Source organism: Peromyscus californicus, unplaced genomic scaffold (genome assembly GCF_007827085.1).
Source record: "Peromyscus californicus insignis strain IS unplaced genomic scaffold, ASM782708v3 Scaffold_15__1_contigs__length_86483966, whole genome shotgun sequence".
Taxonomy (NCBI): Eukaryota; Metazoa; Chordata; class Mammalia; order Rodentia; family Cricetidae; genus Peromyscus; species Peromyscus californicus.
The window spans coordinates 76346659-76365627 of NW_026294447.1; the positions used below are offsets into that span (position 1 = coordinate 76346659).

The 18969-nt window shown below is 44.7% G+C and overlaps 1 protein-coding gene across 1 annotated transcript; it reads left to right on the plus strand.

Moving 5' to 3' along the window:
• The first annotated feature begins 609 nt into the window (after positions 1-609).
• Rdh11 (retinol dehydrogenase 11) lies at positions 610-17981 on the plus strand. The gene is made up of 7 exons (XM_052739464.1): positions 610-744; positions 4437-4555; positions 4923-5078; positions 7544-7648; positions 8596-8805; positions 10857-11046; positions 17287-17981. Exons 1-7 carry the CDS (start codon positions 680-682, stop codon positions 17390-17392), a joined length of 951 nt encoding a protein of 316 aa, XP_052595424.1. The 5' UTR covers positions 610-679; the 3' UTR covers positions 17393-17981.
• The last annotated feature ends 988 nt before the right edge of the window (positions 17982-18969 follow it).

Consider the following 18969-nt stretch of genomic DNA (forward strand, 5'->3'; position numbering starts at 1 on the left):
ACCAACCGTGCCAATCTGAGAAATCCATTGCTAGTTTGAGGACTAACTCGTGACAGTCATAAAAAACAACTATTATTTTATTATCATGCGATGATCAAATACTTGGGAAACTATGATGGATAGCATCATGGTTCAAAGTAGGCGCGACGGTGATTCTCTAGGGGAAAGTCTTACATGCTTTGCCCCCATAGGACCAAGGTAGTCTCTGAGAAGGGATGCTTTCCACCTCACCAACGGTCAGACTAACGATTCCTTTCCTGTGTAATCGGCCTCAGAATACTTACCAGACGCTATCTCCGGACAAAATATGGTAATTTCCTAGTCATGATTGGGGAAAATTGAGCAAAGCACTGGACTTGGGCTCCAGGAAAAAAGCAAACTGGGGCGATTTCCAAAGCATCACTAGTGGCCAGAGGGCAGAAGTAGGGCTGGTTCAATGATCCCACAGGACCTAGGCCATTGGATACTGCCTCTCCCCATTACTGTGTTATTCAATAGTGCTTGGAAGCATCATTCTGAAAGTACGCCGCCAGGCGGCAGCCAAATCCTGGACTACATTTCCCAGAGGGCTTTGCTCCTGGGCGGTTGCAATTGAATCGGGGTGTGACTAGGAAAGAGAAGCCATAGTCTGCCAGCGGCTTTGGAGCATCAACCTCCTCTGGACTACGGCGGTGCTGAGATGGTTGTGCTCCTGCTGCTCCTCTGTCTTCCCTTCATCCTCTACCTGGCCACGCCAAAAATCAGGTCTGTGCCAATGTATTGCCTTTTCTCACCAGGTCTTTTTGAGAGGACAAGAATCCCCACTGAAGCTCATCCTTTTTTCTCCCCCTTTAAAAAAAAAAAAAAAGACTAGGAAAACTCCCCGAGGAGCCCTTTAGATAGTCAGAATCTAGAGCTCAGTGGACTGCAGGCGAGATCCTTTTCCCCTGATGTGGGCATGGAGAGACGCCAGACCCCAGGTGGTCGTGAACGGGCTCCGGGTCGCCAGCATCCGGCTTTGCTCCTCTGGCCTACTTTTTCTCCAGCACCACCTGCTTCTGGCTTGGGGGGGAAGCCCGACAGCATGGCGGGTTTCAGACCCTAACATGGGGTGCAGCTCTCAACGCTATTTCCTCTACTTCCACGCTTAGAACCCACCTTTGTCTAGCTGCTTGCTTTCAGCCCTTGAGGTAGTAGAGAGCGCTTGCTTGCACTTTTTGCTATCTGAACCCGACGCGAGTTTTATCCGTAGCCCCACTGCATGCTCTCTTTAATGTTATTCACTCCTCCCTGCAGATGTTAAAGGAAGAATTGAAAGGGGGAGATTGCTTTCTTTTGCCGTTGGAGCAGGGGTGTGTGTGTGTGTGTTTGCCTGAATTAGACTCCTAGGGACCAGGAGAGGAAGGACGGAGTGAAAGAAGGCGAAATGGTCTCTTGACCAGGTGTCAGATCAGCCCAAAGCTGGCCATATACCGCCGGAGAATCAGAGGCGCGCTACACTAGGGGCAGCCCACTGATTGGTTCCGAGTAAGTCACCAGGAGTGACGGAGGACTAGTAATAATCGTCTCCTTCTTTCTAGCAGCATGGCTGTAGTTCCTATTGGACATGAGGCTGTGCCCGATCCTCCTGTCATTTCTTACCGTAGTAAATGGTTTATTAACACCGGCTTCCCTCTCTTTTTACGTTTCCTTCTCTCCCTGGTGGCCTTCCGTTCGTAGTTTTCCTTTCTCTCTGAATACTCACGGATCCCACATGTAGTAGGCACACATGGACCTTGTACTCAGATGAAAACATGGATTTCTTTCCACCACCAGATAGATCTTCATATCCACATAGAATCTGAACCAAGACTTGAACCAGAACTCCGTCCAGGGAGATGTTTCTGAGAAGACTACCCTCTAAGGACTTTATTATCCCCATTGGAGCTTGTGGGAGTGGGGCCAGAGTTGGGCTTTCGTAGTTGATCGGATCTTTTGTTTTTGCTGATTACCGAGAAAGAACCAAGCACAGGTCCTGAGGATTTGACGGTGTTGACGCTCAATCTGAAGCGCTGTGAGAGACAGAGACAGAGGCCTGACCCCTGAGCAGAGTTGGCACCAGGCCGTTAGTTTTCTTTAAGCAGTAGCCTCAGTGGCTGTTTGCATTTAGCAAGTTCAACGGAACAGGTTGAAATGCTCTTTCAAAACACACCTCTTAGTCAACGGATGCTTTTAGTCCCAAGATTGTAGAGAAAAGAAAAACCTGAGGGTTGTGTTTGTGCCTCACCCGTTTGGAAAGTCTGCAGAGCATACAGCATAGGACCAAGAACTCCTATTAGACAAAAAAGATACAAATCCTCACGCTTTCTGTGTTACTCTGTTCTGTTGCTGCTATTATCATCATTATTATTATTATTATTATTATTATTATTATTATTTTGGTTTATCGAAACAGGGTTTCTCTGTGCAGTTTTTGGTGCCTGTCCTGGATTTCACTCTGTAGACCAGGCTGGCCTCGAACTCACAGAGATCCGCCTGGCTCTGCCTCCCCAGTGCTGGGATTAAAGGTGTGCACCACCACCACCCGGCTTATTATTCTATTATTAATGTGTGACCTTAGTAATCAAACCTGGGGCTTTGGACATGCTAAGAACATACTTTTACCCCAAGCTAAATCCCTTGTCCCTTTTTTTTTTTTAAGGTATGCACCAATACTTCTGGCTATATATATATAATATATATGTGTGTGTGTGTGTGTGTGTGTGTGTGTGTGTGTGTATGTATATGTATATATATATATACACATATATATATTAATTTTATGTGCACTGGTGTTTTGCCTGCATGTATGTATGTCTGGGTGAGGGTGTCAGATCCCCTGGAACTGGAGTTGCATATAGCTGTGAGCCATTATGTCTGTGCTGGGAATCGAACCCTGGTCCTCTGAAAGGGCAGTCAGTGCTCTTAACCACTGAGCCGTCTTTCCAGCCCCTGTCTCATTCTTAAATGTTTTTTTTAAATGTGTGAATGATGTGTTATCTTTTTCTTATTTTTGACCTAGATTCATAAGCTTATCTTTGAATTAGATTAGCCATTCTCAAGATTATAAAATGCCATTTGTCACAGATTGGCATACAAAGATGAAATTTCTTCGACTTGAGTATTGTGATTTCTTTTTTTTTTTTTGGTTTTTCGAGTCAGGGTTTCTCTGTGTAGCTTTGTGCCTTTCCTGGATCTCGCTCTGTAGACCAGGCTGGCCTCGAACTCACAGAGATCCTCCTGGCTTTGCCTCCCTAGTGCTGCGATTAAAGGTGTGCGCCACCACCGCCCGGCGTCTTGTGATTTCTTAAGCCAAAAATGCAGGTCTTGTGCTTCAGGGAGCAGATAAAACTTTGTTTGTTTTAGTTTTTTGAGACAGCATCTCTACATCATCCTGGCTGTCCTGGAACTCACTATGCAGACCAGGCTGACCTCGAACACACAGATCCCTCTGCCTCCCAAGTGCTGGGATCAAGGGCATGCGTCACCATGTCCAGACAGATCTAACTTTTGTCTTTAAAATGCTATCACTTTTTGTCCTTAAACAAGAGTGCTGTGGGATGGTCTGTATGTCAAATGTGTTGCTGATTGGTCAATAAATAAATTACTGATTGGCCCGTGGCCAGGCAGGAAGTATAGGCGGGACAAGGAGGGAATAGAGCTGGAAAGTGGAAGGCTGAGTCAGAGAGACACTGCCAGCCGCCATGATGAGAAACAACATGTAAAGATGCTGGTAAGCCACGAGCCATGTGGCAAGGTATAGATTAATGGAAATGGATTAATTTAAGCTGTAAGAACAGTTAGCAAGAAGCCTGCCACAGCCATACAGTTTGTAACCAATATAAGTCTCTGTGTTTACTTGGTTGGGTCTGAGAGGCCGTGGGACTGGCAGGTGAGAGAGATTTGTCCTGACTGTGGGCCAGGCAGGAAAACTTAAGCTACACAAGAGCATAAAATTTTTGTTTGTTTTCCTTCTTGAGACAGTTGCTTAGTAGCCCAGGCTGGCCTTGAACTCAATTCTTCTGTCTCCTAAGTGGTAAGATTAGATCTGGCTTAAGAACAGAGGGCTGTCTTCTTTCTTTCTTTTTCATTTTTTAACATTTATTTGTTGTTTATATGTATTTATTGTATGTTGGGCAGGCGCACATGTGTGTACCATGGCATATAAAATAGGTGGAGGTCAGAGGACAACTTCCAGGAGTCAATTCCCACTTTCCATCATGTAGGTCCTGGAGACCAAACTAATGTTGACAGGCTTGGAGGCGAGCATGCTTATCTGCTGAGCCATCTTGCTGGCCTTGTAACTTTTCAACTTAAGCTTATAAAAGAGTAACATTGAAAAAATAAAAGCAAACTTAGGATTGGAAGGCAGACGGAGTTGCAGGAGCCCTCAGCAGGAATGGATAATGAAGAACTGATATGTTTTCCTATGATTCTAGGAAAATGCTGTCCAGTGGGGTGTGTACATCAAATGTCCAGCTTCCCGGAAAGGTAGTCATAGTCACCGGCGCAAACACAGGCATTGGGAAGGAGACTGCCAAAGACCTGGCCCAAAGAGGCAAGTGCAAGTGCGCCTGCTCCCACCTTGCCCTGCTGATGTTTTGCCCTTCACAGTGATTATCATATTCATTGTTTCTTCCCAGACTTTGAATGTAAGAATACTCCAAGTACCTCGTTGATTTCCTCTTATAGACTGAATCTAGTGTGATGCTCTACATATAATGGGCATTTAACAAAAAAAACTTAAAAAATAACAAATATCACTTCTATTTTTTTCTTTGCTCATTTGCTTCATATACCACTGTTGTGACGTAAGGGACAAAAATTGCTGTTTTGTAAAATATCAGGAACAGTCAGCATCTGTGTTCAGTCACTCAAACCAGTTGAAAATAGAGCTGACAATTTTTCCTTCGTTTGGTTAACAGGAGCCCGTGTGTATTTAGCTTGCCGGGATGTCCAAAAGGGGGAACAGGTGGCTAGTGAGATCCAAGCCACCACCGGGAACAATCAGGTCCTGGTACGGAAACTGGACCTAGCTGATACCAAGTCTATCCGAGCCTTTGCCAAAGACTTCTTAGCTGGTAAGTGGAGACAAAGACTATATTATGACCACTGGGACATAATTTTATTTGTATCATTATGTCAATATATTATGATCAAAGGGACATCTTCAGGATGCAGAAACAAACAGAGGACCTATCTTAGTTACTTTTTTATTGCCGTGATGAGATACCATAACCAAGGCAACTTAGAAAAGAAAGTGTTTAATGTTGTAGGGGGTTTTTGCTCTTTTGCTCTTTGGGGGGCTTACCACCCAGCTCCCAAATAAATTCACACACGGAAGGCTTATTATTACTTATGAATGCTCAGCCTTAGCTTGGCTTATTTCTAGCCAGCTTTCCTTAACTTATCCTGTCTACCTTTGCCTCTGGGCTTTTCCTGTTCTCTTACTTCTGTAATTCTTACTCTTATTTTGTGGCTTGCTGGTTATGTAGCTGGGTGGCTGGCCCTTCATGTCCTGCCCTTCTCTGGCTCTTTCTCCTTCTCTCTTTCCAGGTTTCTCCCTCTATATATTCTCTCTTGCCTGCCAGCCCCACCTATCTTTTCTCCTGCCTTGCTATTAGCTGTTCGGCTCTTTATTAGACCATCTGGTGTTTTAGACAGGCACAGTAACACAGCTTCACAGAGTTAAACAAATGAAACATAAACAAAAGTAACACACCTTAAAATAATATTCTACTACAGTTTAATTTGGATTTCACAGTTCCAGAAGGCTATAGTCCATGACCATCATAGCAAGGATCATGGCAGCAGGTAGGCAGGCATGGTGCTGGAGCAGTAGCTGAGAGATCACATCCTGATTGTAATCGCAAGGCAGAAATAGTTAATTGGGAATGGTATGGGCTTTTGAAATCTCATAGCCTACCCCCAGTAACATACCTTCTCCAACAAGACCTAATCCTCCTAATCCTCCTAATCCTCCTAATCCTCCCCAAAGAGTTTCACCAACTAGTAATCAAGTATTCAAATATATGAGCCTGTGGGAGCCGTTCTCATTCAAACCACTACAGAACCCCAAACCCACAACTGTGAGCAAGAACTAAAGTCAAACTGTAGCAGGAACATCAGAACTCAATGTGGGCTGGACTTGGTAGGGTCTGTCATAAACATCCATGCTGGGATAGGAAAGCGATGAGGCCTCAGGCCTTTGAGAGCTGGAACTGTATAAAAGGTTGAGATTCATAGAGAGCAATTTGGTCCTTTATATAAGTACTAACAAGAAAAACAAAACCCTGGCTACCACCTTGGGGCCATAATAAAGCAGCCTACTCTTTCTTAGTATATTGAATACTTTTCTTTTGCTGTGATAAGATACTATGACCAAGTCAACTTACAATAGAAAGCACTTAATTGGGTTTACAGTTCCGGAAGTTTAGAGTCCATTATTACAGAGCAAAGGCATGGCAGCGGGAACAACTGAGAGCCACATCTTGAACTATAACCAGGACACAGAAAGTGTCCTGGGAATGGCATGAGTCTTTTGAAACCTCAAAACCTGTCCCCAGTGACATACTTCCTCCAGCAAGGCCATACTGCCTAATTCTCTCCAAAAAGCTACCAACTGGGGACCAGGTATTCAAGTGCCCGAGATTTATGGGGGGCTTCTCATTCAAACACACACTTAGATCTGGATCGATGAAGGAAGGAAGGATGGTGATCTGCAAGAAATTAGAATCCAAGCTGCTATCATGAAGTCATTCTACTAAGCGTTGTAGCATCTTAATTTAAAAAAAGCCTGTGGGGCCAGCGAGATGGCTCAGCAGGTAAAGGTGCCTGCTTCCACGTGGTGAAGGGAGAGAACTAACTCCCACAAGTTGTCCTCTGATTGTACACACGCTCCATGCCATGTATTCTCTCTCACTCAAATAAACAAGTGCAGTAACATTGTTTAGAAAGCTGTGGGTATTTCACCAAAAGTAGCCCCAAGAGTGCTGTGCGGGTATTGCCCCCCCCCCCCCCCCCATCACCCAGGGATCTAGACTGCTTAAGGAAGGCAGCTTCCACCATAGGAGTTTGCAATCATGAACTACAAATCACACAGGAAATGAACTACAAGAGAGAAGTGGCAGGTTTCTTTGGGGGCCCAAATCCTAGACGTATCAGTGCTTACAGAGCATCCTTTTCCTGCTGACTTCTACATCTTCCCATTCCGCTTGGGAAGTCTTTCTTTTGGGAGAGATGGACAGAACACTTCCCCCAAGACATTGAGTAAGGAGCTTTTGGAGAGCCTGGGCATAACTATTCAGTGGTGGGAAATAGAATTTTGCCCTGTAAAAGTGTGTGAGATCAGCCCTAGTCTTACAATAAAAAACAATAACAAACTGAAAGGGGAGATGGAAAACCAATACAAAGTAGCAGGAGGGGATATAGGGAGAAGGTGGAGTCTTACAACCCTGCTTTCGTTCCTCCTCCTTGGAGACCTAGGCCTGGGTTGTGAGGACGATTTCCAAGACGTGAAAGCCATGGCTGTTTTCTCTTCCTGCAGAGGAAAAGCACCTCCACATTCTGATCAACAATGCAGGAGTGATGATGTGTCCCTACTCTAAGACGGCAGATGGCTTTGAGATGCACATTGGAGTCAACCACCTGGGTGAGAAGTCTCTCCTCAGTCCAAAGCCAGAGGGGACCTAAACTCTCCCGGAACATTCGGGGTCAGATCGAACCTTCTCTGTGGAATCATTGGGGCTCAGGGCTATAATCAACTATGCATGCATAATAGTTGAGAACTGCCTGAAAGCTGAGGACTAACCAGCCCTGAGGCCTGCTCCAAGTTCTGCCTGCTGTACATACATACACATATACATACATACATACATACATACACATATGTGTATTTCTGTGTGGGTGTCTGCTACATGTATATATGTGTCTGTAGAAGCGGAAAGAAAGCATCAGATCCCCTGGGAGCTGGAGTTCCAGGTGGTTGTGAGCCTCCACATATGGGTGCTGGGAACTGAACTCAGGACCTTTGGAAGAACAGCCAGGGCTCTTAACCCCTGAGCCATCTCTCCAAGTCCTCTCCCTACTTTTTAAATCTGTGATTCCGATTTGGCTTCTGCTGGGGGTAGAGTTGAATGGCTTGATTAGATTGAGGGATATGTTGCCATTCTTATGAATAATCTTTATGGTCAGCATCAGGTGGAGGCCATGTTCTCTTCGTGTTCATTTGTTGGGGGACAAGGTCTTGCTATGTAGCCCAGATTACCCTCCAGCTTGTGCTCTTTCTGCCTCAGCCTCCTGAGTGTGGGCCGCTGTCTGCTCTCCAAGAGTGGCCTGCTCAGCGCTGTTGCCATGAAACAGGATTCATATCCATAGCACAGAGCTGCCTTGTATAAGGGTGTCTCATGTCTTTGGCTGCTTCTATTTCCTTAAATCCCCATCTGAACTTGTTCTCTAATTTACAATGGAAAGTTGCAGTGGTGGGCCTCGTGCCCGAGTGCCACCTCACCTCTCACCGAGCTGAGCTCTGCTGGCCACTGTGCTGCTTACCCCACCCGGGTGCCGAACAACTCTGATAACCCTGCTTTCTCCTGACAGGTCACTTCCTCTTGACCCATTTGCTGCTAGAAAAACTGAAGGACTCAGGCCCATCAAGGATAGTCAATGTGTCTTCCTTGGCACATCATCTGGGAAGGATCCACTTCCATAACCTGCAGGGGGAGAAGTTCTACAGTGCAGGTCTTGCTTATTGCCACAGCAAATTAGCCAACATTCTCTTCACTCAGGAACTGGCCAGGAGGCTGAAAGGTGAGTGTGGGAGTGAGTAGTATGAGAGGCAAGAGTGAGTGGGAAATAGTGACAAGCCACAAGGTGGGGACTCTTTCCCAGAGCCCATCACCTGGACAGAAGCCGCTTCCATGAGTATAACGGTATGGTTTTGTAAGTCGCCCACACTGACAATTGGAGGTGGCTGGCTGGGGTCAGGGAAATTCTGACTTTGAATCTGAAGACTTGGCCCCACTGCTTACTGCTGTGTGGCCTGCAGCAAGTTACTGACATTTCCAAGATTTAGTTCCTCCCAGGTACAGTTTGGACTGCTTCCTGGGTTGCTGTCAGAATCCAGTCTGTCCTCACAAGCAAGTCAGTTTCTCACTTCTAGTGAAAAGTGAAATGGAACTTAATAACAGACATTAGTATGAAACATGTACTGGGATTGGTGGACACGGGCATCTCTCTAATAGCAAAGGTCAAATAAGGGGCTGGAGAGATGGCTTAGCAGTTCAGAGCACTTGTTGCTTTTGTAAAGGACCCAGGATCAGTTCTCAGCAGCCACATGGTGGCTCAACCATCCACAATTCTAGTTCCAGGAGATCTGATCCCTTCTTCTGACCTCCTTGGGTACCAGACACCCATGTGGGGTATATCCCTGCAGGCAAAACACTCATAACAAAAAAAATAACTTTTTAAAAACAAAAGGGAAAATATGCTTGAGAAGGGGGATCTCTAGTCCTAAGTAAACAGAGGTCGTTAGCATCGTCTACTGTGCATTTCTGATAAAGGGAAAGGGAATCTAGGGTGGGCAGTGCTAGGAGTTGAGCCAGACAGAATTCAAGCTCGAGGAATCAGGAGCTAGAGCCCCACCGTTGAAGTAGTAATCAGACCACACGGACCGCGGCAAAGTAGGAAGGATGAGAGGAAGGAATCCAGTGGTCAGCTGAGCCCCGATGCCAAGTCTGTGCCCAGGGCCAGGCATCCTTTGTCAGCCCAGGATGGGTCAGGAGAAACGATAGTAAGAACCACCAAGGGCCGGCTAGGAAGCTAAGATGACCCAGAGGGAGAGACCTGCATCCAGGGTGAGAGTTAGGTAAAAGCAGAGTGTACGCCAGTGAGGGACCCTAGCAGTTGTGATGATTTAGTGGAAAATAGTGGTATGATACAGGAACCCTGATGCCAGGGAAGATCCATCATCCATCCCACAGACGTGCATCCCATGTCCTAGTTAGGGTTTGGGGATGAAGCACAGGCCAAGACAGGCTCAGGTACTTCCTTGACTTGGCTTACATCTAATGGGGGAAAGAGACGTTAACAAGTGTTTGTATAAGCCACACATGTAAAGTCACTCTAGTTCTGTGTGAATAGCACTCACTGTAAAGAAGTTCAGATAGTTTAGATGTACACTAAAGACAAAAAGCCTCCATTCATCCCCATCCTTCCAGTTACCACTGTCGGCAGCTGCCAGTCATTTTCCCAAGCGTTTTCTTCTCTGTGTGTGTGTCATACATGAGGCACTACTATTCTAACAAGATCTCAATGGTCTTTCCATGTAATCCATACAAATTTACCCCCATTCAAAGGAACAATTTGGGGTGTAGATTTATAAATACAGCAGTTAAGAGTTCTTGCTGCTCTTCCAGAGGATCCAAGTTCAGTCCCTGCCTATAACTCCAGCTCCAGGGTATCTTCTGGCCTTTTCATGCACCCACACACAGGGCATACACACACATATGCAAAATAAAATAGAAATAAATCTTTTTAAAAAGTGTCAGCATCAGCCAGGCAGTGGTGGCGCACGCCTTTAATCCCAGCACTCAGGAGGCAGGACAATCTCTTGAGTCTGAGGCTAGCCTGGTCTATAGAGTGAGTTCCAGAATAGCCAGAGCTACAAAAGAAAATCCTATTTAAAAAAAAAAAAAAAAGCATGAGCATCATAAAATTGTAAGATGTGTGATGTTACCACAAGTGTAGATTTTTGTTGGGGGTCGGGGGGTCGTATGTGTCTTCCCATGCCTTGCTCTCTTTGGCTAGTTGGTAAAATCGAGTCTTATCTTCCTTCTTGACATGACCCCCGCCTGCACCAGGCTCTGGAGTGACAACATACTCTGTCCACCCTGGCACAGTCCACTCCGAATTGACTCGGCACTCGTTGTTTATGAGATGGATATGGCAGCTTTTCTTCCTTTTCATCAAGACCCCTCAGCAGGGAGCCCAGACAAGCCTGTACTGTGCCTTAACAGAAGGTCTTGAGAGCCTAAGTGGCAGTCACTTCAGGTATGAATGTATCTGTCTTTGGAAATGAGTTGTTATTGCTTAAGGGAAAAAACGTGGGTTTGTCTGGTGTGTTATATGCTTTTGTATAAAGTGTATTTCCCAGAGTTGGAGACATGGCTGTGTCAGCACAGTGGTCCTGGGTTCCGTTCTCCACACCAGTTACAACTGTCCGTGACTCTAGTTCCTGGGAATCTGACACTCTCTTCTGGCCACCAAGGGCACCAGGCATGGACATGAGCACAGACATACAGGCCGATAAATAAATACTCATACTTATGAAAATAACAATACATTTTAAAAAAATCTAAGTACATTTCTTAAAATAACGTTTGTCCTTTGACTCTAAGATTTTTCTTTTAAAAGGAGAATTGGCCTGTTCACATTTTTTTTTTTTCTCCAAGACAGGGTTTCTCTGTGTAGCTTTGCGCCTTTCCTGGAACTCGCTTTGTAGACCAGGCTGGCCTCAAACTCACAGAGATCCCCTGCCTCTGCCTCCCGAGTGCTAGGATTAAAGGTGTGTGCCACCACCGCCCGGTGCCTGTTCACATTTTTGTAGTACCTGCTAGGTTTAACTTTATCTTTATACTATCTTTTATAGTAATAATTATGTTTTCTCTGTTTCTGTTCTCTCTTTCTCTCTCATGTCAATCCTGTTTTCCTCCTTTTTTTGGACCCCGACTTCTCTTTTGTTTTTAATCTGTATTTCTCTATTATCTTCAAGATTGAAATAGTGTCAATAGATTCCCTTCCATTTTGTTTTATTATTTTCTCAGTGCTGGGAATGGAAACCAGGGCCTCTTGCAATGTTAAGGCAAGTGCTCTATCTTTGCTATATCCCCTGCCCTGATTTGTTTTTTTTGGGTGTGCTGTATGCATGTTAGTGTGTGTAAAGGTACATGTGTGTCAGTACATGTGGAAACCAGAGGATAGCTTCAGGCCATCCACCTTTTGAAGAGGCTGGGACACAGAACGACAAGATTTCTCTTTAGCTTGAGACATACCAAGGTAGACTAACTGGCCAGTGAACCCCAGGAACCCACCTGTCTCAATCCCCCAGCCCTGAGATTACAAGCACGTACCACCACATCTGGCTTTTTTTTTTTTTTTTTTTTTCACATGAGTACTCATGCTTGCAAGGCATGTATACACTTTACCAACTAAGGTAATTCCCCAGTCCTATTTTCTATTTACTTACTTATTTTTTGAGACACAGTCTTTCTGTTTAGCCCAAACTGACCCCAAATTCACAATCTGCCTGCAGAAGCCTCAACTTTTATCGTGGAATGTTTTGAACATATGCACATGTAGAATAAATAGCATATTAATCCCATCTATACCTGCTATCCAGCCTCAGCTGTCAATAACCATGGCCAAACCTGCCCCATCCCCATCCTCAGCCTGTCACCATATTTTTAGTAAGAACATAGTAAGAAAACATAGATCAAACTTCTAACGTGTTTTACCTCCACCTTCAAGATATTGTTGAAATAATCTACATTTTTGAGAAGAGGCTGTGGATAGTATTAGATTGGAAAGATGAGTAAGCAGATGATAAAAGCTAATAATGCCAGACTTGGGGAGGAGCCCTAGAAGTTGGTTCAACAGAGAGACAGAATCTGATCTGTGCTTTAGGGGAAGTAAAAGAAAAGAGAAAGCTTTTTTTTTTTTTTTTTTTTTTTTTTTAATAAATGAATGAACAAGTAACCCAGTAAGACACAGAGTTTCAAGTAATGAGAACTGGGATGAAAACGAAGTTTACAAGGGAGAGGTCTGAATTTTAGTGGGTGCCTATGAGTGTGGGGCTGGAGGAGGATTTGGTAACCCAGTTTCACAGCCGTGGTACCAGGAGGTTGATGAGAACATGAACCAAGAAACATTATGGGAAAAGAGTACATGTGACTTAAAGATCTTGAATTCCAAGGCAGTGGGCATGGAGTCTGGCTGACAAGGCAGAAGGAAATGTACCACAGTGTTAGAGGGGATGATAGCTCTACGTCTACAGAGAAGACCGCAGGGCCGACTTGGAATGGTCAATGAAAACTCCGCTGTCTGACACACCCCACTGGGAACTGTTTTGGGAGGGTGTGACACCAACTGTCGAGTCTTAATTCCACTGTTTCCTATTCACTCTCCAAAGAGGACAAGTTTGGTTAGGAGGGTAAGCTTGCTATTGCCAAAAAAATTAAAAATGAAATGGATAGTCAGTTGAAGTGAAAGTTGAGACTGTATGTGTCTCGGATGTGATATCCGCATGCCACACAATGTACAGCAGATAGTGGGAAATGAAGATCTGAAGTTTAAGAACTATATAAACTATAAGAGAACCATACACTAGACAAATACATAGCTCTGTGCATTGGAATGATTTTTTTTTTTAGACATGGTCTCACTATGTAGCCTTGGCTGGCCTAAAACTTGCTGTGTAGACCAGCTGACCTTAAACAGAGGCCTCTACCTCTCACAGTGCTGGGATTAAAGGTGTGCATCACCACACTGGCCTCTTATTTATTTATTTATTTATTTAGAGACATGGTCTTTTGTAGCTCACGCTGGCCTGAAACTCACTCTATAGATGAGGCTGGCTCGGATTACAGGTGCGCACTAGCACATGCTGTGGACATGACTTTTACTTCATTTGACCTAGCAGCAGTCATGTAGATCAGTACCTAGAAGCGAGCGTAGAAGTCTGTTTTAATTGAGGCCTTGGCTATTTTAGTGGCTATTCCCTCGGCCTGGTTTTACTAATCTACTTTCTATCTCTAAGGATTTGCCTGTTCTGGATGTTCTCTATAAATGGAACCATACAACTAGAATCCTCTGTGTCTTCTTTCACTTACCCTAATGTTTTCAAGTTTCATCCATGCCCAAACATGTGTCATTATTTAATCACTTTTTAATTACAAAGAATATTTCATTGTATGGACACAGCATCATATATCATGCATAAAGTGAACATACTATTCTGCTTTCTGACTATTTACATAATACTATAAACATTCATATCATTTTTATTTTACTATTATTATTTGCTTGCTTTCATTTTAGCTTTTCAGACGGGGCTGGCCTGGAACTTGTGGCAGTCCTCCTGTCTCAGCTTCCCAAACGCTGGGATTATAGGTGTGAGCTACAATGTCCCAGCTCTGTTTTTTGGTTTTGTGTTTGTTTTTGAGACAGGTTTTTACTCTGTATTTTGGCTGGCCTTGAACTTGCTAAGTAACCCAGGTGGGCCTTGAACTTATGATCCTCCTGCCTCTGCCTCCTGAATACTTGAATTAAAGACATATACCACCATACCTGGCCCATGCAGAAATTTTCGTATGGACATTCCTTCTGGTTCGTAGTGGAATTTCTGAGTTAACTGCAGAGGAACTACCACCCTTTTCCAGGTGGCTGTTGTATTTTGCCCACCACTGGCGGTGTATGACAATTTTGGTTTCTCCACAGTCGTGGACACTTGTCCCACCTCCTCGTCTTAGCCATCCCGGTGCATATGCAACAGAAGCTTGTTCTTGTCCCTTCCCTGCTGCAGATGTTGAGCGTTTTTGTGTGCTCTGTCCATTTGTGCGTCCTTGCTGGAGAATTGTCTTTTCAACTCTTTCACCGACTTTTAACTTGGGTTTTGTTTTGTTTTGTTTTAATTGTTTGGTGTTCTTTATAATATAGATAGAAGTCCTTTATCAGATATATGATTTACATATATATTTTCATATTTTGTGAATTATCATTTCACCTTTTTTAATGGTATCCTTTGAATCTTAAACACATTTAACTTATGGCGTGCGTGCGTGCGTGCGTGCGTGCGTGCGTGGGTGTGTGTGTGTGTGTGTGTGTGTGTGTGTGTTTTTTGCTAGGATTGAACCCAGAGCTTCAGTCACTGAGCTACATCCCTAATCTAAATATTTAATTTTAATTTTGACTAAGTCCAATTTATCTTTTTTCTTTGTCAGATGAGTTTTTGGTGTCATATCCAAGAAACCATTGCCTAATCTGAGGTCACAAGTATATACTACTGTACCGTATTTCCTTCCAATCATTTTACAGCATTAATATTACAGTGAGGGCTAAGATCCATTCAGCTAATTTTTTAATGTGGCACAATATAAAGGCCCATGTTTGTGACTTTCCTCCTCGCTGTGACCAAGTAGCTGACACAATGGAGGAAGGGTTCCCAGAGATGCACAGTTCAGAGAGGAGTGACTAGGTCCTGGAGAACAACACAAATGCCTACTTACCTGTGGCCAACCTTGCAAGTTGAAAGAACTACTGATTCTATTTTTACCCATGTTAGGGAGGAAGTCTTGCTGGGTAAGGCTTTGAACCTCCTATAACTGTCGGGATGAGGTCGGAGTTGCTCACTCTTGGTGATATGGGGAGGTCAGCTGTCCTCAGAGGAGTCCTTTCTAACTGCAAACAAAGTTTAAATGTAAAGCAGAGTTTCTGAGCCGCAACACTTGTCCTTTCTTGTGGGAGGCTGCCCCGTGCACAGTAAGATCTTTGGCAGCCCGCCTTCCCCCTACTCGATGCTGGTAGACCGCTGTCCATTGTGAAAACCACAACCGTAGTCAGACATTACCAAGTTTCCTTGAGAGGGATGTCACCCCTGATTGAGAACTACTGCCCTGGACAAAGCAGGGACAAAGGACAAGGACAATCCCAGCATGAGGATGTACTAGAGGGGACAAGGCGGTTGCTCAGTTGGTAAACACTTTGGGTTTGTCCAGAGTTACTTTGCTCGGTGTTCCTACCAGCATTTCTTGCAGGATCGTTGGGCAAAACAACTCTCATTTAACAAGCACATCTCATATGAGGACCTAAGATCATTCACCAGAGCCCACAGAAAAGTCGAGTGCAGTGGTACACACCTGTAATCCCAGCACTGGGAGGCAGAGACAGGAAGATCTCTGAGGCTTGAGGGCCGGCCAGTCTAGCTGAATTGGTGACCTCTAGTTCAGTGAGAGACCCTGTCCTAAAAATAAGGTAGATTGAGGAAGTCATTTGACATCAACCTCTGCCTTCCACATACATGAATACACACTTGACATGTACACACATGCACATGAGTATGCACACACATACACACATATATGCACACACAAAATGTACTAGATGCAGAGAATTTTAAATGACTAAAAGAATTGTCCTTGCCGGGCAGTGGTGGCACACGCCTTTAATCCCAGCACTCGGGAGGCAGAGGCAAGCGGATCTCTGTGAGTTCGAGGCCAGCCTGGTCTACAAAGTGAGTTCCAGGAAAGGTGCAAAACTACATAGAGAAACCCTGTCTCGAAAAACCAAAAAAAAAAAAAAAAAAAAAAAAAAGAATTGTCCTTGATACAAAGCTTGGATACCTGTCCTGCAGAGTTATGGCTGTGTCCTCAACACAACAGTGTTGACCAGAACCATCAAGATCGGTATTATTGCCATTATTACAGAGTGGATTTGGTACTATGAAAGTGGCTTCCTCTCACTCCTGCCCAGGTCCCCTTGTGACAGGGCTTCAAGCAGGCCAGGCAGTGCTCAACCACTGAGCCAGCTCCCCAACCTTCTTCACTCATGCACTGATGCCTTCTGCAGCCACTGTGAAGAGCGGGACCTTGGCTCCTGCACACTGTCTGAGGCCTTGAAGGGTAGACCTTGCGGCCTCATTCCAAGTAGATGGAGCTGCCCAGGTGTCAGGGAGGCACCGATCACAGTGTATAACAGACAACGCATTCTGAGTAGAGATGGTATAGGGAGAAGATAGAAATATTTTCTTGGGGGAAAGACTGGAGAATAGGTTGGATGTGGTGGCACAATACCTATAATCCTAGCATTTCAGGGGAGGGCATAGAGGCAGACAGATCATGAGTTTGAAGGCAGGCTGGGCCACAGAGCAAGGGTTCCAGGCCAGCCTGGGCTACATAGAGGGATGCAAACCAACAGAAGGATCAGAGAATGAGTGGGACATCACTGTCCCTGTGAAGTACCTGAGGGCCTGTGGACACTAGACTGCTTTCCTGTCATATTTTTTATTCTAGGCAAAAAGCAAATTCCATTCTCTTTTTTTTTGGGGGGGGGGGGAGTGTTTCGAGACAGGGTTTCTTTGTGTAGCCCTGGCTATCCTGGAACTAGTAATGTAGACTCAAACTCACAGAGATCCACCTACCTCTGCCTCTCGAGTGCTGGGATTAAAGGCATGTGCCACCACCACCCAGCACAAATTCTATTCTTAACCCTCTGTTCAAATCTCTGTTTCCCTTCCAGTGATTGTCACTTGACATGGGTCTCCGGCCAAGCTCGTAATGAGACAATAGCCAGGCGGCTGTGGGATGTCAGCTGTGACCTGCTGGGCCTCCCTACGGATTGGTAAGTGGTGGTTTGGACTCAAAGAAGATTGGAAGAGATGATTGTTCTTCAAAGGGGCCAAAACCTTGAGCATGAAGAGCAGAACTTCGAGCCTTGCCTGCTTGGTGTCCATCCAGTTAAATCCCAGGACACTGCCAGGTTCCTGGAAACGTTTTGAGTTTGTACTGACTTACTTTGTTCCTGCACCTGCCGACATTTCTAGTGCTATCTATCAGGCACTAAGACAGAGGACCCTCAAATGACCTACGCAGCTCCTGTTTTCCTTTGGAAACCCATTCCTAGGAGAATGGAAACCCTAGAAGGATCGGTGCATGGCAATATGGATTAGATATAGCTCCTCCCAGCCAACCAGACTTTCCTTGAAGAGCTCCATTGCAACCCCAGCTGAACCCCCGGAGTCCAGTGACTTGGCTCGAGAGCAAGCCTTTGTGGCCCCAACGTCTGGATACTTAGAGGAAAGTCTTCACTAAATCTGGCAGTCTGAAGCATTTGCTACTGAAACACTTTCCCATGTCCAGATCACAGATGAGCTTCCTTCTCTAAGAAGTTTGTGGAATTTGAAGGGCAGAAATAAAAATAAAGTCAAACTGTCATTTCTCACTGTTTCTCAGCCCAGTGAGGAGGTAATGACGCGTTATGAAAAGATAGGTCACTTGGCTTCAGTTACTGACTCCAGACCCATAGAGGCCTCTTTTTTGTACTTTTGTTTCTCTTAGGAAACAGGAAAGGCAAGGCCTTTTCATTATCACCGTGCTGGCTTTGTGTAGCTCCTTGTGCATTCATGCAATAGAGTGTTTCCACAAAATTCACAGCAGCTACAAACGAAAAGTCCTAAGTCAGACTATAGTTTAAACAAATGACCAGAGGTGGAGCAAACCCATGTGGAGTCTTTGATATTAACGAGTATGGCTGCAAAGAGAGGGAGACACTGTTCATGTTGTAATCAGTCACTGAGAAGCACAGACGTGGCAGGGAAGAAGTTTTAAAGAAAGAAAAATCCTGGGAGGTAATCCATGATAGGAAGGGATCAGTTAGGAATCTAAAACCACAACTGAAAAACAGTAATAGACAGCTATAGAAAGCTCACTATCAGCCGGGCGGTGGTGGCGCACGCTTTTAATCCCAGCACTCGGGAGGCAGAGCCAGGCGGAGCTCTGTGAGTTCAAGGCCAGCCTGGTCTACAGAGTGAGATTCAGGACAGGCACCAAAACTACACAGAGAAATCCTGTCTCAAAAAACCAAAAAAAAAAAAAAAAAAAAAAAAAGAAAGAAAAAAAAGAAAGAAAGAAACAAAGCTCACTCTGTGTGTGTGTATGTGTGTGAAGAAAAAGTCCAAAGCACAAGAGTGAAAAATTAACAAGTCTTTATTTAGAAAATTTATCCTAAGGACTGACACTGGTAATTATAGTCAATACATAATCTCTCAGAGCATATCTTTATACTAGCTTAACAATATTAAGGTGTCAATTTGGGGTGGGGGGTGAAGAGATGAGATGAGTTAGCACTGGCCGCTGCTCCAGAGGACCCTGGTTCAATTCCTAGGACCTGCATGGCAGCTCCCAACCATCTCTAAGCCTCAGT